The 27,025-nt window shown below is 37.7% G+C and overlaps 2 protein-coding genes across 3 annotated transcripts in view; both read right to left on the bottom strand.

The window, feature by feature from the left end:
• The window catches only part of LOC139942883 (EF-hand calcium-binding domain-containing protein 4B-like), a 36,168-nt gene extending 18,283 nt beyond the window's left edge, over positions 1-17,885 (bottom strand). For both annotated transcript variants that reach the window (XM_071939688.1, XM_071939689.1), the window contains exons 1-7: positions 17,406-17,885; positions 10,960-11,038; positions 6,604-7,543; positions 2,359-2,512; positions 1,617-1,763; positions 793-883; positions 1-96 (exon numbers count right to left, since the gene is read on the bottom strand). In XM_071939688.1, coding sequence (XP_071795789.1) covers positions 1-96; positions 793-883; positions 1,617-1,763; positions 2,359-2,512; positions 6,604-6,853 — 738 coding nt within the window. In that variant the 5' untranslated portion in view covers positions 6,854-7,543; positions 10,960-11,038; positions 17,406-17,885. The remainder of the gene's footprint in view (positions 97-792; positions 884-1,616; positions 1,764-2,358; positions 2,513-6,603; positions 7,544-10,959; positions 11,039-17,405) is intronic.
• Positions 17,886-19,993: 2,108 nt separating this feature from the next.
• Positions 19,994-26,582, bottom strand: LOC139943151 (methenyltetrahydrofolate synthase domain-containing protein-like). Its single transcript, XM_071939965.1, has 6 exons — positions 26,464-26,582; positions 25,263-25,366; positions 24,401-24,514; positions 23,909-24,022; positions 22,945-23,035; positions 19,994-21,897 (listed from the first exon to the last, which is right to left on the bottom strand). The coding sequence occupies exons 1-6, from the start codon at positions 26,465-26,467 to the stop codon at positions 21,518-21,520; spliced, it is 807 nt and encodes a 268-aa protein (XP_071796066.1). The 5' UTR covers positions 26,468-26,582; the 3' UTR covers positions 19,994-21,517.
• Between the last annotated feature and the right edge of the window lie 443 nt (positions 26,583-27,025).

Genomic DNA, 27,025 nt, shown 5'->3' with positions numbered 1-27,025 from the left:
CTCAATTTGTTGCTTGGACAGTTCTTGAAGTTGTTCATCTTTACTCCTCATCATGTGAGTCAATTCCTCACGGACTCGTTTTTCTTTTTCCTTTTCCTGGTAACCAAGACACAAAGAAAGACAGTGTTATACTTGCAATGACAATGCAGTAGATGGAAAGATGGATTGCAATACACCTCATTGGCAGCCATCTTTGATGTCAAGCAGCATGTCACAAAACTGGAACTCTAGGTGGACTACCGACAGTTAGCAATAAGATTAGGACAAGAAAGCTGAGATTAGCACGTCACCGCCTCAGACTTACTGAGCTGGTAGTGAGCAGACTGATGCTAAGGGCCCCTACTAGTTGTAGACCACAAACCACCTTTGTGGATACCTTGAGCCGGGACTCTGGCCTGAGACGGGAGGAGCTGCGTTACAGCATTGGAAGACCAACGTGTTTGGAGGGCCATCATCCAATGCTCTACATTGACTGAATGAATGAATAAATTGATATTAAACAATGGAAAAGAACGTGCGTGTCCGCACTACGCAAGTCTCTCAGCCCATTTATCGGGGCAGACTAAAGCCTGGTTCATACTTCCTGAGAATGCGAAGCGAATGTTGACTTCACAATTTCGCAACGAACAATTCGCAGCAGTTCAACTCTGCCCAACTCACTAGCGAATATCACTGCAAAAGGAGAGTTGTGACTTCAAATTAACGCCAAATTCAAAGTGTAAACCGCGCTTAGGGTAAAGCGATCAAAGCTGATATTCCCCGGGGTTGACTAGTGTGAACAGGGTTTAATACCTCGTGTAGGATTCTGTCCCTCTCTGCTCTTATCTGTAGTTCCATCTCCTCGTAAAGCCTCCGCACCTCCAACTCATGAGCACTACCTCGTCTGTAACAACACAAGACAAAGGAGAAAGAAAAAAGTTTATCAGGAATCTTATCTTTATTTGTAGGGTGTCATGGCTAAGTGGTTTTGAGCATCGAATTCAAATTCTGGTGGTTAAGTCATTGGAGTGTGGGTTTGAATCCCGGTCGTGAGGCCTAACATGCGCACTACACTGCAACATTATGGAGACTTCATTGTATCACACTCCCAAAATGGCGCACAGAGATTTTTCTGAGCATCGAATTCAAGTTCTAAAGGTTAAGTCATCGTAGTGTAGGTTCGAATCCCAGTCATGACACTTGTGTCCTTGAGCAAGATACTATACTATACCAGGGGTATAATTGGGTCCCTGCGAGGGTAGAGGTCGATATTCTGTGTAAAAAAAACCTTCAGGGCACAATGGCAGCCTAGGGCTGTATACTCCCAAGGGAGCTGAGAAAAACTACGAGAATGTTATTGGCCCAGTGACCAGTGGTTGATTTCACAAAGATAGTCCTAACCTGGGACTAGTCCTAGGAGTTATTAAAAGCTTCAGTCTGGTCCTAAGTTAACTCGTCCTAAATCGAAATAAGACTAGTCTTAGTTAAAACTCTTTGTGAAATCCACTACAATACACTCATGTAAAGCGCATTGATACAGTTATTGTAAAGTGCCTTGTATAAGAACCAGTGTAAAAAGATTACACCCTTGATAAATTGCATGACAATGAAACTCAAGAATGAGAGAGGATTCTTACGTCTTGAGTGCATTTTCCAGCTCCCCTGTAGTAATCTGAGCTTTGTGCATATCCATACAGACTCTCTGTACGAAATCTTCAAAGTGTCCAAGAAGTTCTGGCTCGTTCTTCCTCAAACTCTTCCATAAATCCTTCACTTGGTCTTGGCTGTCGAGAGGAAATGTAATACAATTTTAAAAATCAGGAGTTTGTTTCATGGCTGTGTTTACTGCGAAATGTTGCACACATGTTATCAGGTGAGGTATGCGATAGCACCATGTGTAGATCTATTTTGAGCAGTGTTGGTTCTGAAAAGAACCGGTGGTTGACGACTCAACGTTTCTTTTCAGAACCAACACTACTGAAAAAAGATTTACACATGGTGCTACCACAAATGAGCACACGCCCCCTCTTAAAAGGTTTGAGTACTTGGTGTACGACACAAAACACAAATGTCCACAGATTTAATTTAAACTTACACTGTTAGAGGATAATGATGGTAGAAAGCTTCACTTAAAATATTACTTGCTGAGGCGCTTTTTGAGAATAATTTTTGTCTCAGTGAGACCAAAGTTGTTTTAGCATGTACAACAGATTCACGCAACTCTCTGTGATTAAAAATCTTTCTCAAAAACTTGATGACTAATGAAGCTGAAACTTCTACAGGTAATTTAAATTTGACATCTTCATTCACATTGAGTAGGAATTCATGTTATGGCCAAAATCTTAATCTACAAAAGGTATCAATCCCTTTAAGACTCACTCTTCTTCGAATGTTCCTGCTGCTCCAAGAGTCTCCATGACTCTATGGAAATCCTGCTCTAAGTTATCATCATCATCTTTATCATCTTCAAAGATGTCTTTCTCTCCCTTACTGTCTTCGATATCGGGATCCACGTTCAAACCAAGAAACCCACCTGTCAAGAAAATAAACCAAGAGAAAAAATAGTTTGGTTTATTCTTGTAAACTAAGATGGAATGTTTGTTTACTTCCTTCATTATGTTCAGTGCATCACTTTTCAATTTAATAATACAGTCACCACTCGTTATAACAAGGGCGCTTGGACTGGTCAAAGACCTCTTTACAGCAGAATTGTTGCTATGAGAGGACAGGACAGCAAAACACAGAAACCTGGAGCAGAAATGTGATTCAGGACTTGAGAATGTACTCTTTATAAGCAGAACCTCTTTATAACAATGCTGTTTATAAAAAGGGTTGATTTCATAACAGGAACATTGTTATAAGAGGACAGCAAAACAAAGAAACACAAAGCAGAAATGAGATTCAGGACTTTAGAATGTACTCTTTATAAGCATAAAAAGGGTTGATTTCATAACAGGAACATTGTTATAAGAGGACAGCAAAACAAAGAAACACAAAGCAGAAATGAGATTCAGGACTTTAGAATGTACTCTTTATAAGCATAAAAAGGGTTGATTTCATAACAGGAACATTGTTATAAGAGGACAGCAAAACAAAGAAACACAAAGCAGAAATGAGATTCAGGACTTGAGAATGTAGTCTTTATAAGAAGAACCTCTTTACAACAGTGCTCTTTATAAAAAGGGTTGATTTCATAACACTCAGGGACATTTATAAGAGGGCAGCAAAACAAAGAAACACAGAGCAGAAATGAGATTCAGGACTTCAGAATGTACTCTTTATAAGCAGAACCTCTTTATAACAATGCTCTTTATAAAAAGAGTTGATTTCATAACACTCAGGAACATTTAAAAGAGGACAGTAAACAAAGAAACACAGAGCAGAAACGAAATTCAGGACTTCAGAATGTACTCTTTATAAGCATAAAAAGGGTTGATTTCATAACAGGAACATTGTTATAAGAGGACAGCAAAACAAAGAAACACAAAGCAGAAATGAGATTCAGGACTTTAGAATGTACTCTTTATAAGCATAAAAAGGGTTGATTTCATAACAGGAACATTGTTATAAGAGGACAGCAAAACAAAGAAACACAAAGCAGAAATGAGATTCAGGACTTTAGAATGTACTCTTTATAAGCATAAAAAGGGTTGATTTCATAACAGGAACATTGTTATAAGAGGACAGCAAAACAAAGAAACACAAAGCAGAAATGAGATTCAGGACTTTAGAATGTACTCTTTATAAGCATAAAAAGGGTTGATTTCATAACAGGAACATTGTTATAAGAGGACAGCAAAACAAAGAAACACAAAGCAGAAATGAGATTCAGGACTTTAGAATGTACTCTTTATAAGCATAAAAAGGGTTGATTTCATAACAGGAACATTGTTATAAGAGGACAGCAAAACAAAGAAACACAAAGCAGAAATGAGATTCAGGACTTTAGAATGTACTCTTTATAAGCATAAAAAGGGTTGATTTCATAACAGGAACATTGTTATAAGAGGACAGCAAAACAAAGAAACACAAAGCAGAAATGAGATTCAGGACTTTAGAATGTACTCTTTAAGCATAAAAAGGGTTGATTTCATAACAGGAACATTGTTATAAGAGGACAGCAAAACAAAGAAACACAAAGCAGAAATGAGATTCAGGACTTTAGAATGTACTCTTTATAAGCATAAAACGGGTTGACTTCATGACAGGAACATTGTTATAAGAGGACAGCAAAACAAAGAAACACAAAGCAGAAATGAGATTCAGGACTTTAGAATGTACTCTTTATAAGCATAAAACGGGTTGACTTCATGACAGGAACATTGTTATAAGAGGACAGCAAAACAAAGAAACACAAAGCAGAAATGAGATTCAGGACTTGAGAATGTACTCTTTATAAGCAGAACCTCTTTATAACAATGCTTTTTATAATGGGAGCCAACTCTACCATTGTTCACACATCTTACTTTTTTACTCTCTTTTTTAACCATCTTTTAACCATTCTATTTCAGTGTTGGAACAGCTGTACATTTTACGTTTGAAACTTATAATCGCATGGCGCAAATTCCAGAGTTAGAGCAGCTAAATACACAGGAGGTGGTTTGGGCCGTGTGATATAGGTTGATATTAGACTCGTGTTGATATAGGTCATCCAATCAGAATCAAGTTCAAGTTTACTTGAAGATAAAATCTGATTAATGTTCATCTCTGACACATATTGACTGATATTAAACTGAGCATACAAAAGCAAAGTTGCGGAACATGTATTGATGTTATTATGACTTTTATAATGTCACTCATCTTTTGCGAGTTGGTGAGTTAACAGAAACCTAACAACCATTGAATGTTTTAAAATATTCAAACCAGTTCCAACCCACTTTTCAGAGCTGTTGGTGACCTGTGTTAGTAGTGGTGTTCATGTGAATTGAATGTTGATCGTTACAGCTTGTCTGTAGATAAATTTTGCAACAGAGGCAATCGCCTCCATGCCCCCTCATCATTGCCTGGTGCCCCTTGAGTGTTACAGCTTCAGGGCAGATACTTCACAGAGGTAATCGTCGCTATGCCCCTAGAGGCAACAGAGGCAATCGCCTCCATGCCCCCTGTAGCCTGGTGCCCCTTGGGATTGTTACAGCTTCAGGGCGGATACTTCACAGAGGTAATCGCCTCCATGCCCCTAGAGGCAACAGAGGCAATCGCCTCCTTGCCCCCTGGCCATTGCCCTGGTGCCCCTTGGGAGTGTTACAGCTTCAGGGCAGATACTTCACAGAGGGAATCACCTCCATGCCCCTAGAGGCAACAGAGGCAATCGCCTCCATGCCCCCTGGTCATTGCCTTGGTGCCCCTTGAAATGCTCAAGGATTTGTGTACACTTTGTTGTTCTTGTATGAAATGTAAAGCTGATCCAAAGTCGGCTATAGCTTCGGCTATGACTGTTGCTAAGGGTGTTGCTAAGGCCGTCCTATACTTCACCACATAATAATGCAGTAGTCTAGCCGTAGCCGTTGCTGTAGCCACACATTGGGACATGGCATACACTTCATACCATAACAACGCAATGTACATAAACCCTGCTACAAGTACATGTATGTACCACTCCTTTACTTTATTGCATTTTGAGCATGTTGTCTGCCCTTTATCAAAACATAGCAACATTGTCAGTCTTGTTGCTTGGTTAAACACAAACATTGGACTGATAATACTACAACACATACATAGCTTTACGTTGTTGCAAGGCAATGTCATTATAGTGTTAGCCAGAGGGGTGTCTGTGAGGTCGTTCAGACACAGTACAAAAGTTGGTTTAACTCATGGTTCAACCCGATCGAGTTCAACTCTGTGTGTCTGAACGGTTTTAAAGTTAGTCCGAATCGAGTTCAACCCACAAAAGATAAACCGTCCGGGGAGGGGGTTTATCTTTAGACCGCTTCGGGTTTATCTTTTAACACTGTGTGTGGACAGAATAAAAAAGACCACATCCGGTTTAACTCACAGCAGACGACCCATGACCTCCCTAAACAATGTAAACACACGGTGACCAATGAACAGGCCAATAAACAGGATGTTAGAGTAATGGGGGTCGCGTTTGCTTTGACCTCTTAAAACCAAAGATAAACCGTATTGGGTTTAACTCAGTGCTGTCTGAACGCAAGGGTTTTTTATTTTTACGACTACCCCCTACTGCTCGTAGAAATTAAACCGGTTCGGGTCTAACTTAGTCTGATGTCTGAACATACCCATAGTGTCTTTTGAACATCCTGTTTCAAATTTGGACATCCTGTTACTGTCATTTACATGTAATTATTTTGAACGATATTTTTCCAGCATACATGTAATAGAAGTTTTTGATTCGTGGATTTTTTTCACAAAACATGGGAAAATACTGAGTACACAGTAATACACAGCTTAATATCAGGGGTTTTCAAACTGTTGATCAGAAAATCGACACGACAAAAATGTGAACCTGTGATTGTGGCTATGCTTGTATGCAAGACCCAAATGGAAACCAGTTGGAACTATTTGGGTATGCCAAGGTAAGCAAAACTATAAAATGAATGCTTAAAATTACCATTTCACAATTCCCAATGCTAACATAAAATAATAATAAAGTTGTAGCATTCTTACCAAATCCCTCGGTAAATTCTTCCAATGTCAGGAATCCATTTCCATCGTCATCCAACGAATCAAAAACTTCTTCTAGCTGTTCAGGGGTTAGAGGTAACTCTCCGTCCAATCTCTGCATATCCCTCCGGCAAACAAACCCCTTCTCTTCCTTATCGCAGCAAACAAACAGCTCCCTCGCTTTCTCTGCGATGATGCGTTTCATGTCGTCATGCGAGGGCGCCATGTCTGATGTTGCGAGTTGTGACTCCATCTTGTCTGATTGTTCACTCGCAAATTTTGTTCAAGTTTAATTACAGAATTATTCGGCTTCACTTAATGAAGACTTGCCGTCTTGTTCTTGCGTGAATTTTATGAAATGGCCGATTGAATCTTTAGATCAGAAACTAAATTGTAAATAATAGTTTTTGCTGTTTATCAGGTGTTAATTATCTTGTTATAGACTGTCTGTAAGTATGATTATGTTCTTGGAAATGCTAGTTCCAAACACCTTCCATAAAATTATTGTTGGTGTTGAACAAATTTAGTCAAAATTATTCTATGAACATTTAAAAAAAGTTGCTTGGGGCAAATGGCACATTCAGTTTCAAATATTCAGAGTTTTTGTTTTGATTTTAAAAATTAATGTCCTTGACAGAGTGAACAATATTATGAATACATTCTTTTGGATCAGAATGAAGAATTGTAGCAGCAATTTTGTTACTTAATAATTTGGTTGGGGTAAGTTGTTTGGTGTTTTTTTTGTAAGACAGCAGGATTCAGAGCCAACGTATATCAGTTTGTCTTGTCTTGACTGAGGTTTCAAGTTTTCACTGGATTTTTTGGCTGTTGATTCTTCATGTTATTTGAGTTTGAGGGTTCGTTTAAATCTTTTTTATTCTGTTGGCGACTTTTGTTCTTGTTCTCCTTCATGTACCTAAAGTCTTGAATCATCAGCTGGCATCTAAACAGATACAAACAGAATGATAATATTAAGATGAAGAAGAAATAGTGACAAATGTGATGGTAGATCTGTTCAGAAGGCAGCTCTCTTAGGAACAGCGAGGATCCTGAGAAAGACCCTTGAGATCTAAGGCTACGGAACATAGCTTGACTGGAAGAGTTACAATCACAAAGGAAAATTGTATCTTTATTTTTATTTCTGTGGTAAGATGAAACAATACTGGGCATTTATAGAAGGCTCTTACACTCTAGGTACAACAGCGCTTTACAAGAAAATTATACATAAAAGTGAATAAATAAAGGCATTAATAATGGGAAAGACAGTTGGTCCCTAGCAACCAACCATTGAACAGGAAAGGGATGAAGTAAAACCATGCGGATTTTCAAATTACAATCCATTCATGAATAATATTTCCTTGACCCATTTTCATTGACGTCAATTCCCGTCCGATTGGAACAATTACATTGCCTAGAAACCCAACAATGCACGGACTCAGAATAGAACACAAGTAGCAGCGTGCGGCACTCTAGAATGACGCTAATTAGCACTTCAGATAATTAAGTGATGTACTTGATAAAAGTCCAATTTCAAAAAGCTGTTTTAGAAGCAGAAACAATCTCATTTTACCTTGTACATTTTTTTAATTTAATATCAGGTTAAAATACTTGTCATAATTATTGCACTCAAAAAAATTAGTAAAGAAATTTTTATGTTTGACATTTAATAAAAACATTGTTGGAGGCAAATTGCACATTCAGTTTAATATATTCCGAGTATATTTAATTTTAATTTGATAAGAGTTAAAGTTCAAAAAGCTGTTTTTAAAGCGGGGAAACAATTTTGTTTTATTTTATTTGAACAAAAAGAAATTGAACTTGTTTAGATTTGAACATGCAATGTCAAGAACAGCAGGCCTGCGCTTCACCAACTAACCATTATGTAAGCCCATTAGCAGGCTCTTTATTGTGTCAATATCCTTCAGGTGTTCCAGAAACAACTCCTTGATTGTATGTGAGCACAGGGTTCAATTTCATAAAGCCCGTAAACACAACTAGGTAAGCTTGATAAATCATGCTAAGCAGACATTGGGTACTGGCAATATTCCACAAAGTTTACATTGCTGAAACTGGTGCTGAGCAAAGAAATTAACAGGTTTATGAAATTGGCTCCTGTCTGTTTACTTGAATGAATGGAATTAGAACACACGGAAAAGTCTACCTACACTGTTCATCAATTTTAAAATTAATAAGAATGTATACATATTGCAATTACAAATCTAATACATGTATCTAGTAAATTTAACAAACAATGTATACCATTCCTTACCTGTCATTCCTTCAACACATTTATCAGCATCACAACCAATGTACATGATATTTGTTCATACTTAGCCAGCATCATTAAATTTAATGAGGCAGAGTTATTTTAACGACGGCCATGCAAATTTGTCCCTCGTAGAAATATTTATCATATTTACGCAATTCAATACCAATAAAATGTTCTATTGTACACGGATCGTACGCAAGGAATTTCTCAGTAAAATGTTCCGTATACTTCACTATTATATTAAACGCATACAGATGTTCTCTATTGATTAAATGCCATCCTTGAAAAGATTTGCATAAGAATAAAAGCGACTAATCGTACGTCTCCTTTGAAATATGCAAATGAGGCAAGGCAGCTTTCCAACCAATCAGTGATGCTCTTACAGCACTACAGGTGTTAAACTCCAAAAATATCAGAATGTGTGACATTCAGTTATTGACTATAGAGTTTAAAATAAAGGCAGGGGCACTTAAACATTCATTAAAACACAATTTTTTTTCTCTTTTCTAACACTTTTGTTTTGCCACTACAGCTGTCACGCAAAAAGGTGAAAGACTTGTCAGTATGCAAAGTAGTTAGCGATGTCATCAGCAATTCCATGACATCATAAAGGTAATTTGCATATTAGCAGTGTGAGATTGTTTGCCCACATCGTTATTAATGAGGGACTATAGTGAGGATGCGATCTTCACGGCGTTTTGCCCCATTAACAGCGACTAGCCATTGAACGAATCATCATACAGATATTCAACAATTGACAAAAAAAAGAAAAACGGCAAGAACTAATAAATGGCTTGACGTTTCGTCCCTAGCAGAGCCTTTCTCTTTTCAGGCTTCAAGAAAAAGATTCTTTCATTTATTATACCATCTACTTTTGGTTGGTTCACAGTTTGCAGCAGTTTGCAGCAGATAATTCTATTTTCATTTTTTTTTTTTTTTTACATGATTAGAATTTGTGATTTTTTCTTTTGCCAATATCTTTACTCTATTCATGCTAAAGAACCAGTTTCTTCAAGCAGGTCTAGAATTACATGGAGGCAATGGCCTCTCTTGCCCCCGTCTTGGCATTGGTGCCCCCCCCCCCTTTCAAAAGTGTATAATAGCCTTTCCACTTTTACAATGGAATGGCCCTTTGCAAAATGAAAAGGGCCTTGCCCTTTCAAATATGAAATGCCATGCCTGACTTAGTATAAGCCTCCTGTTGCCCTGGTCTTGGCCCCTTCAAAAGTTTGCTACGGTTTTCTGATGGAAGTGCCCTTTGCAAAATATAAAAGGGCCTTGCCCTCTCAAAGATGAAATATCAGGGGTGGATTTCACAAAGGTAGTCCTAACTTAGGACTAGTCCTAGGCAATGCTAAGAGATAGGACCAGTAACCCATCCTAACTTAGGACTGGTCCTATCTCTTAGCATTGCCTAGGACTAGTCCTAAGTTAGGACTACCTTTGTGAAATCCACCCCAGGACAGTAAATGGCATAAATAGCAGTCTATGACACATTGATACAAACTTATTATTTATGCATGTTTTTATAAACCAGACAACATGTGCTTTGAATTAACAATAACGTTGAAACACTTTGGTTGGTGTTCAGCTTTATATGCAATTGTGTTGCTTTAATGAGAGAACCAGCTACTTCCATGACTTTAAAGGAACACGTTGCCTTGGATCGGTCGAGTTGGTCTTTGAAAAGCGTTTGTAACCGTTTGTTATAAAATGCATATGATTAGAGAGATATTTTAAAAGTAGAATATAATGATCCACACAAGTATCACTCGATAATTACGTGGTTTTCCTTTTACCTCGTAGACTAACATGGTCGGCCATTCATGGGAGTCAATTTTTTTACTCCAATAAATGGCCGACCGTGTTAGTTCGCAAAGTAAAAGGAAAACCATGCAATTTAGAGGCACATTTGTGTGGATCATTGTATTCTACTTTTAAAATATCTTTCTATAACCATCTTCATTTGCTAACAAACGGTTTCAAACACCTTCCAAAGACCAACTCGACCGATCCAAGGCAACGTGTTCCTTTAAATAAATGAATCAGGCATGTCAAATTTAACAATTTGTTCAATTGTTTCAACTTACCATAATTTACTTAAAATCTTCAATATTTCAGATCCAGTCATCTCTGTCACATCTTGCCTAGACTCTAGAACTTCATCACCTGCAATAAACAAATATCAAGATTTGAAAAATTTATTGTAAATTTTATTAAAAATAATTTCCTAATTTTAACGGCAGTGGACACCATTGGTAATTACTCAAAATAATTATTAGCACCTTACTTGGTAATGAGTAATGGGGAGCTGTTGATAGTATAACACATTGTGAGAAACGGCTCCTTCTGAAGTAACATAGTTTTTGAGAAAGAAGCAATTTTCCACGAATTTTATTACGAGACCTCAGAATTAATTTTTGAGGTCTCGAAATCAAGCATCTGAAAGCACACAACTTCGTGTAACAGGTGTTTTTTCTTTCATTATTATCTCGCAACTTCGACGACCAACTGAGCTCAAATTTTCACAGGTTTGTTATTGTATGCATATTATCAGATACACCAAGTGAGAACACTGGTCTTTGACAATTACCAATAGTGTCCACTGCCTTTAAGCAGTGTATCAACTTCTAATGAATCCTAGACATGCTGGTACACTTTCAATTTGTATTCCCAGCATAATCCCAGGTACCTCGGTGTCAATGTAATTAAATATTACTGAAGAATTTGCTGGCGGTAGACACATGTTACAAACAACGAGACATCATGAATGATATGTTTCCACACTCTACATAATAATACTTAATATAAAAACAAATGTATATCTGTACTGTAAAGTACATATATTTATATCAACAAAGTTTGTACATAATGTGGATGCTTGTAATTTGATTAAGGGAATATTAATCAACATGCATTTTTTATTTTTTATTTTTTATTTTGAAAGGTGCTATGGCGCATTTAGTAGCTACAGCCAGGAACACCGGGGTGAACCACTTCTCTTTTTCGATTTAAAGTGCACTTGGTTCTTTTACATGCTTAACACAACACATAGAACCAATGGCTTTAAAGACACTGGACACTATTGGTAACTGTCAAAGACCAGTCTTCTCACTTGGTGTATCTCAACATGCATAAAATAACAAACCTGTGAAAATTTGAGCTCAGTTGGTTGTGGGAGTTATGAGACATAACTATGAAAGAACAAAACACCCTTGTCACACGAAGTTGTGTGCTTTTAAATGCTTGATTTCAAGACCTCAAATTCTAAACTTGAGGTCTCGAAATCAAATTCGTGGAAAATTACTTCTTTCTCGAAAACTACGTCACTTCAGAGGGAGCCGTTTCTGACAATGTTTTGTACTATCAACCTCTCCCCATTACTCGTTACCAAGTGAGGTTTTAAGACATTAATTATTTTGAGTAATTACCACTGCCTTTAAGTTCATACTTCAATCAACAACGAAGCTCTGTCTATATGGTATACCTTGCAAGAAAAATACTGAATGTTCAAGCTCATTAAGCGTCGCTAAATCATTGATAGGGAGCGCTATAGAATTAGCCACTATATCGGCAGCCTAATGAATCCTATACATTCATGCAATGGAGAGAATATTTTCATTCATCAAACGATTGGATGTTCCATTCAACTTGGCTTGCCTCGTTGAATAGAACATTCCATTTCTCAACTAATTATTCTCACCATTGCTGCTGTAGCCTTCCAACCAAAGGCTTTTATTGCTATTCATTTTAAGAGTTGTTAGAATTTGTTGAATTGCAAAGGTCTTGGGTTTGAATTCCACTAGAGTAGAACGCCTGTGATTTTTTTCACAGAACTTGAGTAAGTACTGAGTATACAGTGCTAACAGTCACCATATACACTATGGGTAAAAACCCAAATGAATATTTTAAGAGTGATTACAAAACGTATAATACTTTCCCTTTAAACAAATTTGTATTTTGTACAATAGTAGGCCTGATACTTCACGGAGGCAACGAAGACGATTGCCTCCGTGTCCCCTAGTAATTGCCTTGGTGCCCTTGAAATGCTCCAGTAGAAATTTGCAATTTCATCATAGGGTGCCCTTTACCAAAAAGAAAATGCCTTGGTGCCCTTGCCCTTTCAAAAACGAAGCATACAGCCCCGCAGTACACAGATGTCGTAGAGATGTAAGTCAGCGATGTGGCATCACATTGTTTGGTAGTTTCACCCTTTATATTCTAGCTTACTGATTTAATTAGCAATTAAGAAGACATTATTTACACAGGGCAGACTTTTAAGTTAATGTTTGTTGGTTAAATTGTGTCAATTGATTCAGGAAATTTGCTTTGATGAAACTTATTCAAAACATGGATGAAAATGCAGGCAGTTTTAACAAATAAAACTGCGACCTTCACAATGCTAATGTATTTTCTCAACAAACAGAAACAAATGTCAATTTTATTTTGCATGGGCGTAAATAAATATCTTTTAAAGGGGCACACACTAAAACAGCTCTATGGAAACTGGGCCTAGCATACCAGTCACAAATTGTACTTGTGACATGGTAGTCTGGCTGGTAACCTCATTATGGTAAGCATAATTTTGTTTAATGCTTTTATAATACTTTTTTGTAAACTAGGCCCTAATTACATGATTACATCGAGAACCAAATTCCCAGACATAAATGAGTAGGATACCAGCCAAAGATTGTACTTGTGACATGGTTATTTCGTTGGTAACCTTATTCGGGTAAGCATAACTTAGTTTTTCAATTAAATGCTTCCAAAGCTACTTTTTGAAAACAAGTTCTTCTTATGATTAGGACCCAATTCCCAGGCATAAATGAGTAGGATACCAGCCAAAGATTGTACTTGTGACATGGTTATTTCGTTGGTAACCTTATTCGGGTAAGCATAATTTAGTTTTTCAATTAAATGCTTCCAAAGCTACTTTTTGAAAACAAGTTCTTATTATGATTAGGACCCAATTCCCAGGCATAAATGAGTAGGATACCAGCCAAAGATTGTACTTGTGACATGGTTATTTCGTTGGTAACCTTATTCTGGTAGGCATAATTTAGTTTTTCAATTAAATGCTTCCAAAGCTTTTTGAAAACAAGTTCTTATTATGATTAGGACATAATTCCCAGGCAGAAAAAATGAGTAGGATACCAGCCAAAAATTGTACTTGTGACATGGTAGTTTGGCTGGTAATCTTAATCTGGTAAGCATAGTTTTGTTTTTGCTCAGCTACTTGTTGTGATTTTATAGCAGCCGACAATGGGCACGAATTACATATGATTAGTAGCCTACTCATTTCCCAGGCACGCAGAGTTGCAATTTGTGCATTGTTCCACCACCTTCTGTGGTACATGTATAACTTTTAATACCAAACCAAATTGGTCCTTGATTTTTTGTCTGTCTGTCAGTGACATCTGTCGCTATTAGGCTGGGTGCGCACGTGCATTCACAGAATCCTACATTGTTTAAAATGTCAACTGATATGACTGATTGATTGGGTGTCAGGTTGGGGGTTGAAAGTTGAACTCGCTATTTCAAATTTGATTATTTTCTTGGAAGCCGAATCTCTTAGCTACCGTCTTTTTGGTTTGTTTGTTTGTTTGTTTGTTTATCAGAATTTTCTACCAGGGAGAGTTGGCATCTCTTGTATACTTGGTTTGTCAAGTTTAACCTTTGACCCTTATGGAGCTTTCATTACATAAACTGCACAGGTTTATTTTTTGTCAAACAGATTTAAAACACTAAATTTAGTTTAGAGCAAATCATTTTATATTGTTATTTTTTATAGCCTACTTCATTTAATAAAGAGTTAGCTCTTTAGTTTTATTCTTTACAATTAAAATTAAGAGGCTTAGGCCTACATGTTGTTCTGTGTAGGTGCTGGTGTCAAAAATTCACTCCCAAGGACATGGTTTAAATTTGAATTGAAACGAATTGTTATGAATGATTAATTTTGTAGTCTCAATTGCTAATATAAGAATGCTACTAGTAAATTGACAAAACCTTACCATTATATGATAAACACACAATTTACAATATTTTGTACAAGACAACAAACAGAACCCCCCCCCCCCACACGAATAGTCAACATGTCTATGCATTGTGTAGGGCGATGATTTAGCATGTCAGATCACAAACACAATTTTTACAAAACAAACACAGTTTTATTACTGCTTTGCACTGTATTGTAAATGCAGTAATGTAATGTATTAGGGCCTAAATACAAACAGTTTTTCCCTATCATATTAAAGGGCTATACTTTTTGTAGGACAAAAAACACAATGTCCACAGATTTACATTAAACTTACACAGTTTGAAGACAATGATAGTAGAAAGCTTCTCTGAAAATATTACTTACCGAGGTGCTGTAGTTTTTGAGAAATGAGTAAAACAATGTCATGGAAATAACTTTCGTCTCAGTGATCATGAGATGAAAAAAATTTCAGCATGTAAAAACGTATTTTCATGACATTGTTGGTTTTACTCATTTCTCAAAAACTACAGCACCTCAGAAACTAATATTTCAAGGTATGCTTTCTACTATCATTATCTTCAAACGGTGTAAGTTTAATGTACATCTGTGGACATTGTGTTTTGTGTTACAAAAAGTAACCAAATTACAGAAATGAAAGAAAAAAACTTTCTTGTACTTTACAAAGGAAACTTATATTTTTTGTTTTCCAAATGTAATCTGTAAAAGTATTTTGTGGTATTTCATCTCTGGAATTTGAACTTCACAAGGTGAGGGCAATTTGTAAAAAGAAAATTACCCCCCATAACTTAAGAATCAAACAGCTGGTTTGTTTTAAAAAAAACTGCTCCAATTGAAAACATGTTCCCTTAAAAAATCTTGAAACACAATCGACAACTTGACAAAGTGCCCCGCCCCCTTCCCTATTGGATTTGAACCAGGGTCTTGTGAAGCCGAGGAAAGGCAGTGCAGTAATCTTCAATAATGAAGCAGCAATAGAAAGGAAGAAGAAGAAGAAAGTACAACTGCAAAAATATATTGATAAACACTACTTCACAACAGCATGCAACCTCAAGGCTAACTAGAGTCTCTAGTCATACACGCAATACACGCTTCATCGAGCTAAGCCCTAAGCCCAGCTTAATCCTATTAATGTTCCTGCCTTTGAGCACCATTCAGCCAAGCCCAATTGCCAGTTAATCTCCAAGACAGTACTTAAGCAGTACCTAGAGAGCATTCTCCTGAAGCTCAATTTGTGATGGCTGACTACGACCAAAAGAACAGTGTCACACAGATGCTGAATAACCTCCAATGGCAATCTCTTCACGAACGCCGGGCCAAAAGTAAAGTCATCATGCTGTATAGGATTGTGCACGGTCTTGTTGCCATCCCAGCCGCACCACCCTATTTACACCCATCTTCATCAAATCAGACTACCAGAGGCCACCTTCTACAATTCACACAACAGCATTGTAGAATACTCTCATACCAGCATAGTTTCTTCCCAAGTGTCATCTGTATCTGGAACACCCTACCGTAGCCACCGTGGTTTCACCTCAGTCTCTGGAGGTCTTCCGGAGCCGCCTGAACCCACTCACCCTCCGATAGTCTACCACACAGACATCTTTTTACTTGCACCTTGACATCAGTCTGTAGCACATTTTTTTAAATATATTTGTTCCCGTGACCAAACACTTTTGCACCACAGTACGACTATACTCCTCTGGAAGGATGTACTTTATTGGAAGATAGATAGATAGCCGAACTGATCGAAATGTTGAGTTGTCAACCCTCTGTTCTTCTCAGAAACACACCACTCTTAATAAAAGAGATTTTCACATGGTGCTACCTGCAAACCTTTGTGTTTTTCGTCTTTTCTTGTTTCCTCGCATTGTTCTTGTTTTGTTGTTCAGCGCTTTGATATTTGATAGCCATATTATTTATATTATTACTTTATTAGTGACTGGGTTTATTAGTATTATGCCAGAATGATTTCCATATTTTGCCACCACTTTTTCACTCATTTTTATTGAATAACTCATTTGAGTAAATAAGATACTAGTTTATTTCAACGAATGGAAAAGTGGTGGCAGGATGCAGACATTTTTTAAATGCCGTCAGAACATTGGATTTTTGGAGGATAACTTTCCGTATGGTTCCACAACTTTTTCACACATTTTTACAAAAAAAGGGATATCACATTGAGTTTTGAAAAAGTGGTGGCACTATACAGAAACTTTTACAATTGTACTACAACATCAAGCTTTCAAAAAGAAGATTGACTAACGAAAACATACACTTGCAGTTCATGACACTAGTCACCACATACATGGTCAATGGTCATGAGCTCTGCTTAGTCAATAGTTGCGATAATGTAACCCTCCTCTCTCCTCGCAACTGGAGCTCTGCTCACCATTTCCTTCATAAAATCATAGAGTGTAAGGAACAATCACTGTCCTTGCTCTATAAACTCACCACTACCACAAGCAAAACTCACCTCGGATAATCTTCCGGACGTCGCCACCAATTTATCCCTCCAAAACCACTGAATTTTTTTCTTACCTGAGAAATCCAGTGAAATTTTACTCCAACTAAGCCTCTGCCTCCAACAAGCAACTCGACTGACGAATTCCTCCAGAGAAGCAACAGTTGGTCGTCCAGTCTCTCGGCCAGCTACACAACATGTACAGCACTACCCGCTAAACAATCCAGCTGCCACACTTAGCAAACACCGAGGGTCGAATGTGGGATGGTACAGCATGCAGTTCAGCAAGCACGGCAGGGACGGTTGAAATTAAAAAGAGAAATCCAATAAAATGATGGAGGAAAAACACCGGTTTGTAAAATTACTCGCTCGCAATCAAACACTTCTATTTCTAAGTTCTACCACGCAACATGCGCAATGCCAATGAGATGGGAATGCGAATCGACAAAACCAAATCGGTATGCAGATTTTGTTTCTGCGATATATATTACAGCATTTAATCAATAGGATTATATAAAAAATGGTGTAAGGCGGAGCTATCAAAGTGCCAGACATTTACATAAATCAATACTAACACAGAAACAGCTTACATCAATTTGCGATAGGGTATCGCACGCACAGAGAGATAAAGATTGTTTATTTATAACGGCGAGGGTGAAGAGCGCCCTCTTGTGACGTTATAGTGATTATTTTAATAAATTATTTATTTATAACGGTAAGGGTGAAGCACGCCCTCATATCACAATACACGGTCAGGTGAGACGTGGATATTTTTTATGTCAGAAATCTGCGCAATCGACAGATTTTTATAGGAATGATTTAGAGTTATTTCGTGGATGTTTTACGAATAAAGTTGATTTTGTGACTACAGTGACAATGGTGAGTCGAATAACAAGTTGTTTTGTTTTGTTATATTGAGTTTGCGGGCTGGGCGAAATTGATGAAGTTGAGTTGTCCAGTTTGCGGACGAACTTGAATGCTGTTAGTGTTATTTACAATACATTGAGCATTTATTTTATAAAGCGCAAAAGTGGATTTGCAGTTTGGCCCAGTGGTTTCTTTCCCTGCTGCCTTCAGTTTAATACCACCTCAGACTTGAAGCTTTTGCTTGGTATTGATTCCTACTTTTGGTTTCCTGCCACCACTTTGTTTTCATTTGTTTGAATTATTGAATTTGGTTCTTATCTTGACGATTCGCTATTTCTGAAATAAATTATATCTAATTATTATTCAACCCCAAATGAGATTAATGAGATATTCTCTTTTTATAGGCTTTTGGTAATAAAAATGAGTGAAAGTGTGATTGCAGGATCTGGAACACTATCCACCGGATGATTTACCGAAGAATGAAGAGATATTTAACTTAATTTTATGTAACATTCAGCTCATTGTCACACTCACAGAAAGTTCATTGAATATTTGCATTGCCACAAATAACTTGTCTTATGACTCTGTCAGTTTATCTTATTTGTTCCCTCTTTTCCGTAGTCTGCCTTATTCAACTTCCAGAGTCTTCTGAGTGTTGTATTACTCTTGATCTGTACGTGTGCTTACATTAGAGGACTAGCGCCACGTCTACTGGACAAAAACAAAGAAGGGTGAGTCTGTCCAGTGGTTAGAAAGCAGGACTTGCAATCGCAAGGTTGTGGGTTCGAATCCTACTAAGCTAACTGTGGTCCAGTGGTTAGACTGCAGGACTTGCAATCACACAGTTGTGGGTTCGAATCCTACCAAGCTAACTGTGGTCCACTGGTAAGACTGCAGGACTTGCAATCACAAGGTTGTGGGTTCGAATCCTACCAAGCTAACTGGTTCAGTGGTTAGACTTCAGGACTTGCAACACAAGGTTGTGGGTTCGAATCCCAAAGCTAAATGTAGTTCAGTGGTTAGACTGCAGGACTTGCAATCACAAAGTTGTGGGTTCGAATCCCCAAGCTAACTGTAGTTCAGTGGTTAGACTGCAGGACTTGCAACCACAAGGTTGTGGATACGAATCCCCCAAGCTAATTGCTTATTTCACTAATGACTACAATAAGAATTGTCTTTTAGTTACTGATTCACAATTTCTCGATTTGCGCTTTTTATAATCAAAGACAAGACGTGAAACCGATGTTTGTATGAGAGAGATTGGCATTTGCCAGCCTGGTGTTTATATCCTCTACGGGAAGCTGCCGAGTTCCCTTGACGGGAAGATCATCTTAAAAAAACAAAAAACATAAGTTTTCATGAAGTTTTTGCCAAATACTTTTCTTGGTATTTAGTCCTGCTTTATTATTATTATTTTCTTGACCGTTTTCCGTCTGTTCTTATTTTTCAGCTTCTTAGGAATCTTCTGGAAGTGTGCAAGAATCGGAGAGAGGAAGAGTCCCTATATTGCCGTCTGTTGCGTTGCCATGGCATTCAGCATCTTATTCTGGTCATGACAACCGTTGCTAGAGCGTACAATCCATCAGGAACATTTAATGTGTCTTCAACCATGGCTCATGTGACAATAACTAAGAACCATAAGAGCAAGATACAAATTTTAATCGACCATCGCGGCTGTTGGGTCGACTATAAATGCTCAACTACCCTTTCTTAGCGGTCATAAGGCGTTGTTGGCTTGGTTTGGACTAGTTGGTCATGTGAAAATAATGTGAAAATCTTGCAAGTGTGTCGGAATTGCCAGAATTGCAGGGATGGATACAAAATGTGGACTTTTATTCGACATGTTTGTGTCTGCCTGGTGAAACAAAAGTGGCTGTTATTTTCTTCAGATGTAAAGTTCTTCGCTCTACTTCCCCAAAAATACTGCATAGCATGCCTTGAATTTTGTTCTTGAAGGGGCACAGTAATTCTCCTCTAGTAGGGGGCACATCTGTGAGGAAAATTTGTACTGGAACCTTGTAAAGGGCACCACGGCAAAATCACAGGGCACTACAGTAATTGCTGTGGGTGGTTGCTATGGGTTATTACAAAGCCTGCCGTCAATTTCACAAAACTCTTCCTAACTTAAGACTAATCTTAGGACTTAGGACGAGTCCCAACCCTGCACTGTAGCATGCAGACCTTAAGATTAATCCTAAGTTAAGACGAGTTTCTCTTCCTAAGATAAGACGAGTCCTTACTCTTTGTAAAATCGACCTCTGATACTGTTTCCAAAAGCTCCTGGGTATCTTTAAAAGGAATTTCATATTTATAAAATGCTAAACAAACATCAGGAAACATTGTGTCATTTTTATAACAATATATATTTGTTCTTCTTTTAAGTACACCATTAGTTTTGCTTTATAGAATCCTTCCAAAATAACTAATTCTGAGCAGTAAGAAGTAACTATTACTAGTAAGTAAACACTAGGGTGCAACAATGTACAACACTCAATTGGGTGTGGTATCAACATTGCAAACACTATACTGGGCTTGTCTTCAAATATTTGGGATATTTTAACAATTATTTCCGATCCAATGAGATTGCTAAGCTACAACACCTGCGGTCTAGTGGATTTTTATCTTGCAATTCATACCTATGCCATGTCCCTGTGTGTTTAAATTTGTGTATGATGTACTTGTTTATACAACAACTAAACTAAATAAACAAATAAATTAACAGTAACAGAATATGATTGAGCTTTAGTTTTTTTCTTAGCCTGATCGGAGAAAATGTTGTTTAAAATAATTTAAACCAAGATTTTAAAAAAATTGTCAAGTATGTGTGGTATGTAGACCATTATCGTGCTGCTGCCATATAAGTCTTGTTCCAAGATCCAGTAGTAGCAATGAATGCTTATATTCATTGTAAAAAAAGGAACCAGACTATTTCTGCTTCCAGCCTCGGTTTGGTTACATAGATTTGAATGGGAAATAAACAAGATGGGCTGCACCATCCATGATCAAGGTCTATTGCAGATGTAGCTTGTCGTTAGAACATTCATGGCCGGGTGTTCCACTCTTTTCCATATTAGTAGCGTCAGTGTTCTCCCTTTACAGTGGTCCACTGGCCAAATGTTAAAACACATGAGGACAAGTCAAAATTCACTCCAAGGTCAGTGTTGAAAAGCGTCTTTGTTTCAAATAAGAACCACAAAATGGAGTGAACAAGCTGATGGAGGAGCAAAATACCAAGCTAACTAGTCCTGCTGGCCAGTCATTAAAAACGGTCCAGAGTAATCTTTGGCAATTTGGTAGGCAATAAAAACCATGTATTATTATCTTATCTCTTACTTGCATGACTTGTTCTTGTAGAGTTTTCAGCGACTTCATCTCTGAGTCGGACATCTTTTCCCGCTTTTTGCTCTCGCCACCGAAGTGTCTTTAAAATCGGAATTTGAGCAAATTTCTCTGCGTCAAGTTTTGACCACAAAATACCCGATGGTTTCTGCCTGTCACAGTCGCATTTAATCATCTCTGTTGGGGTAAGAATGTAGTCCACAGTAAGGTCATGTGATCCGATCAGGTGATCCGGAATGGTGTCCATGACTTGGCAATCGTGGACGGTTGTCACAACGATTGTGTTTTGGTTGACGGCTCCCATGGTGTACATCATCGCAAACTCCATATCTGCGTAGCCCTCACCTTTACCGATCCGATACCCTGGAGTAGGAAATCAAAGGTCAAAGGTTAATTTGATGCAAATATGTTAATGACCTAACGATGGTCACCAGGTCCAGTGGTTAGAATTGCAATCACAAGGTTTTGGGTTTGAATCCTACCTACCTAATCGCAGGTTTCACAATGACTAGAATAAGTATTTGTCTAGTTACTGAATTGCCAATTCTTGACTTTTTGAAACTGGTAATCGTAGACGTTAAACCAATGTTGGTATGAGACAGATTGGCTGTTGCCAGCTTGGTGTTTATATCCCCTTTTGGGAGCTTTGCCAAATATCTTTATTTTGAAGATTATCTAATCTAGCAGGGTTTTCTAAAAGGAGAAATGACTACTACCTCTAGTTGTGAAGCCTAGAAGTCTCAAACAAGTATGAGGCTACCTGTTAAAGACAGTGGACACTATTGGTAACTACTCAAAATAATTATTGCCATAAAACCTTACCTTGTAACGATTAATGGAGAGCTGTTGATAGCATAAAACATTGTGAGAAATGGCTCCCTCTGAAGGTATGTAGTTTTCGAGAAAGAAGTAATTTTCCACAAATTTGATTTTGAGACCTCAGATTTAGAATTTGAGATCACGAAATCAAGCATCCGAATGCACACAACTTCATGTGAAGGGTGTTTTTTCTTTTATTATTATCTCGCAACTTCAACGACCAATTGAGCTCAAATGTTCACAGGTTTGTTATTTTATGCAGATGTTGAGATACACCAAGTGAGAAGACTGGTCTTTGACAATTACCAATAGTGTCCAGCGTCTTTAAGGAGATAATTTTGATTTTATACTTGGGTAAAAAAAGTCGGACAATTTTATTGAGGACAACGGCTGACCTGAATGTACACATACTGTAGGCTGTAGAAGACTTTTAATGCCTTGATAATAAACAACTTTCAGATTGTTTCCAAGGGCAAAACAAAAACAGATAGGAAGAATGTCGTGTCTGCCTTAAAGAAGTTTGCTGAGTTCCCTTGATGGGAAGATCATAAAGACAGACAGGCAGACAAAATAAAACTATTTGAGACCAACCTTTCCTGGAGACAGCAACTGAGCCAATGATGACGATATCTACGATGATTTTACTGTCCAGCCCAATAGGGACGCTGAACTGCTTCACACCCTGCCGAAAGAAAGAAGAAAATGACAACTTCAAACAATCTTTAGTGAAACTCCTTTTCAAACAAGTTTGCAAGTTAATAAAGTCTTTCTCGAAGGCTTAAAATAGACTCTCCCAGGGCCAAATCCTCAGGCCGTTAAAGGGACAGGTTGCCTTGGATCGGGCAAATTGGTCTATAAAAGGTGTTTGAAACCGTTTGTTATGAAATGATGGTTTGAAAGATATTTTAAAAGTGGAATACATGTATAATGATTAATATGCCACGACATATCACAACGTATAAGGAAATCGTACAATTTCGAGGCATGTTTGTGTGGATCTATATATTCTACTTTTAAAATATCTTTCTAACCATATGCATCTCGTAAAAAATCGTTTCAACCGCTTTTAATAGACCAACTCGCCCAATCCAAGAAAGCGTGTCCCTTTAACAAGTGTTTGCATTAATAATACAAAGTTGGTGAGCAATTTACAACAGCTAATTCTACTTTCCCAGGTTAGGAATTTAAAAAGACAAAAGGCAATTTTCTAATATAAATGGGACAAAGCTGGACTAGAGTCTAAGAAACAATACCTGTGATAAGTAGGACTTGAAACTTTGCATGGTGGAAATACTATATAGAAAGGTTTGCAGTAACACCATGTTATGACCATCTCTAATGAGTTGGGGTGGTTCTGAAAAGAACTGTTGGTTTCAACTCGACGTTTCGATCAGTATGCTCTGATCGTCTTCTGGAGAACAGAAAGCTCTCCAGAAGACGATCAGAGCATACTGATCGAAACGTCGAGTTGAAACCAAGGGTTCTTTTCAGAACCACCCCAACTCATTAGAGATAGTCATAACATGGTGTTACCGCAAACCTTTCTATATCATACCTGTGATGTTGAGCATTTTCTGAGGTCGTCTTTATTAGGGTTAGAGGGTGGTACAATCTGGTTGAATAAACCTGTCTGCAGACGTGGTGTCGGAACAAGCAGTGTTTTACGGGCCTGAAATTGAGATAACAAATTCAGCAAAGTTAGAGTATACAACGGGGCTCAATTTTATAGAGCTGCTTCAGCATAAAAGATGCTAAGCACAACAAAATTATGCTTACAAGAATAAGGTTATGTGCCAAACCACCATGCTACTCATACCATTTGTGACTCGCATCCTGCTCATTTCTGCTTAGCAGAGAGTTGTTAAGCAATATTCTCTGCTTAAAAGCAGGATCTATGAAATTGGTTCCACGGCCGCTGGGTTAGTGGCTGCTCATTCATTAAAAAGGTCACCCCACATGAACTACTAATTTGGAGCAATAGACCATTTAAAGACCATAGTGTCAACAAACAGCTTGTACCAAAATGCCCAAATGAGGTTGTACTTACTTCAAGCGTTAGAAACCTGGCATGTTCCTGGGGCTTGTCAGGATTGACTTTCACCGTCTTTGCTCGCTGGAAAGCATCGAGTTGTTTCAGTCGCTCATTGGCTGCAGCTGCTCCCTAATTTAATTAATAAAACAAATAATTAGACAAATGTTTCAATAGATGTAAAATTACAAATTGTAACAGATTTTAAAACTTTGAGGAATATACTTTTAAAGACACTGGAAACTATTGGTAATTTTCAAAGACCAGTCTTCTCACTTGGTGTATCATGTATAAAATAACAAACCTGTGAAATTTGAGTTAAATTAGTCGTCGAAGTTGCGAGAAAATAATGGAAGAATAAACACCCTTGTCGCACAAGTTGTGTGCTTTCAACTATGTTACTTCAGAGGGAGCCGTTTCTCATAATGTTTTATACTATCAACAGCTCTCCATTGATCGTTAACAAACGTTTTTCTGGCTTCTGACTGGCACATCCCGAACAAAGATATTGACAATATAGGGACACTGCCAATATAGGGCTAGATAGCTCAGTTGGTAGAGTGCCGGCACGTTAATCCGGAGGGCGTTGGTTCAAATCCCACTCTAGTTAATTCTTTGTTCAACCCCAAAAATCATTTCAAAATTTCCCCAGTCAGTTTCCCTTGTGGTTTATATTGATATCTGAAACAAAAAGTCACATCCCCTCTAGTCAATTCTTTGTTCAACCCCAAAAATCATTTCAAAATTTACCCAGTCAGTTTCCCTTGTGGTTTATATTGATAAAAGTTTTTATGCTAACAATTATTTTTTAGTAATTATCGATAGTGTTCAGTGCCTTTAAATACACTGCTGAGTGCTGGAACTCAATTAAATTCCTCACCTGAAAATTAGGGATCCGATGATGAACTGGTCTGGGAAAACATGCAATATTCTTTGCTTCCAAGAAATCCCAAACTTTCTGCCTGATGGATGCTTTGGTGATATCTGTTAAAACAAAAAATTATTTCTACATGATTAAAAACAATGAAATAGGAAATTTCATCATAAATCTGTTATTACAAATATGAATTTTTTTAGGGGTCAAATCTAGCACTGCTATAGACACATATATGCCAATGCACGTGACCAAAAAGCCAGACTGAGAGCACAGCCTACTCAATTTGGTTAAATCTAATCAAACTCATGTCCTTTATCCAACATCATCAAATGATCACAAGACACAAGATTTCTTTGCAAAAATTCTATAAAAAAAACCAAAAACAATTTTATCAATTTATATCATCAGGCAAAATTGGGCAATGCAGCTTTATGATGGTTTGTTGGGAATGTAGTGTTTATAACTTGTTTGTTCGTTAAAATACATAAAGTCATCGTAACTTTAGCTCTGTCAAACTGTTAAATAATGGTTAATGTTACACATTGACAGTGTCAGCAACTGCAGTACTGTACTTTCAAACCGTAGTTTGAGCTTGCTCATTTTCCCATTTTTATGATTATATGTTATAATTTAAATTATTATTGGGCCTAATATAAATTATCAAAGTTAATAAAATAGCATATCTTATATTTATCTACTAAACTAGTGAATGAAGCCAAAGATGCCTACCTTCCACTTAATTAAAAGGCTAAATAGTAATTAAGAGTAAAGGTAATATAACTTGATGTTATATGGGTGTATATTGGTGTACAGACCAGAGTTGGCTAAATCGATTCATTCAAGAACAAAATTTTAAAAGCAAACTATAATTTAAACACGACACGCCCACCAATGTCTGTGGTGTGAGACGGAGGCTGGGGTGGATTTCACAAAGGTAGTCCTAACTTAGGACTAGTCCTAGGCAATGCTAAGGAACAGGACCAGTCCTAAGTTAGGATGAGTTACCGGTCCTAACTTAGGACCAGTCCTATCTCTTAGCATTGCCTAGGACTAGTCCTAAGTTAGGACTACCTTTGTGAAATCCACCCCAGGTCGGTTTGTGCAGGTCAGGTGCACACCCTCCAAAAATAAGTCACGTTTACACAAAAACCAAGTCTGAGGAAATGAATTAAATGATTGAAACATAACAATGACATGTACTTGCCCATTGTGAACAATTATGGCTGTCAGACTAACTGCTAAACACACATGTTTTTTCAAAAAACGAACACTACACAACAGCACCCAGAACCAAAACAAATCTCATGGGCGCAGCCATTTTGTTTAAACTGGTACCCTTACTGCTCTCTTATTACCACTGTTACTAATCGTTGAAATGATGAGTGGGAACCATCCAGGAGCCAAAACAGTGACCCACAGTGCGCAGTACCCAAGTGCGCAGTGTGTATGAGCAGTGATGGACCAATGATATGGTGTTATTCCTGTGCCCTATGCTTTGTGCACAAAGTAGGGCACTGTGCGCAAAGTAATGGGTGCAGGAATATTGCCATATCCCGGGTCCGTAGCACGTAAATGTAACGGTCTGTCTTCTCATAAACTGTGCACAAGCAATGGGTACAGGAATATTACCATATCCCGGGTCCACAGCACATAAATGTAACGGCCTGCCTTCTCATATACTGTGCACAAGCAATGTGTACAGGAATATTGCCATATCCCGGGTCCACAGCACGAAAACGTAACGGGATGTCTTCTCATATAAATGG

Source organism: Asterias amurensis, chromosome 10 (assembly GCF_032118995.1).
Source record: "Asterias amurensis chromosome 10, ASM3211899v1".
Taxonomy (NCBI): domain Eukaryota; kingdom Metazoa; phylum Echinodermata; class Asteroidea; order Forcipulatida; family Asteriidae; genus Asterias; species Asterias amurensis.
This window is presented reverse-complemented; position numbering and strand designations above follow the sequence as displayed.

Excerpts from the sequence above, each read along its gene's own strand:
- LOC139943151 (XM_071939965.1), bottom strand. Across the intron at positions 24,515-25,262 it reads ATCGGATCCCTAATTTTCAG|GGAGCAGCTGCAGCCAATGA; the intron begins GTGAGGAATTTA and ends TAATTAAATTAG. Across the intron at positions 23,036-23,908 it reads GAAAATGCTCAACATCACAG|GGTGTGAAGCAGTTCAGCGT; the intron begins GTATGATATAGA and ends TTCTTTCGGCAG.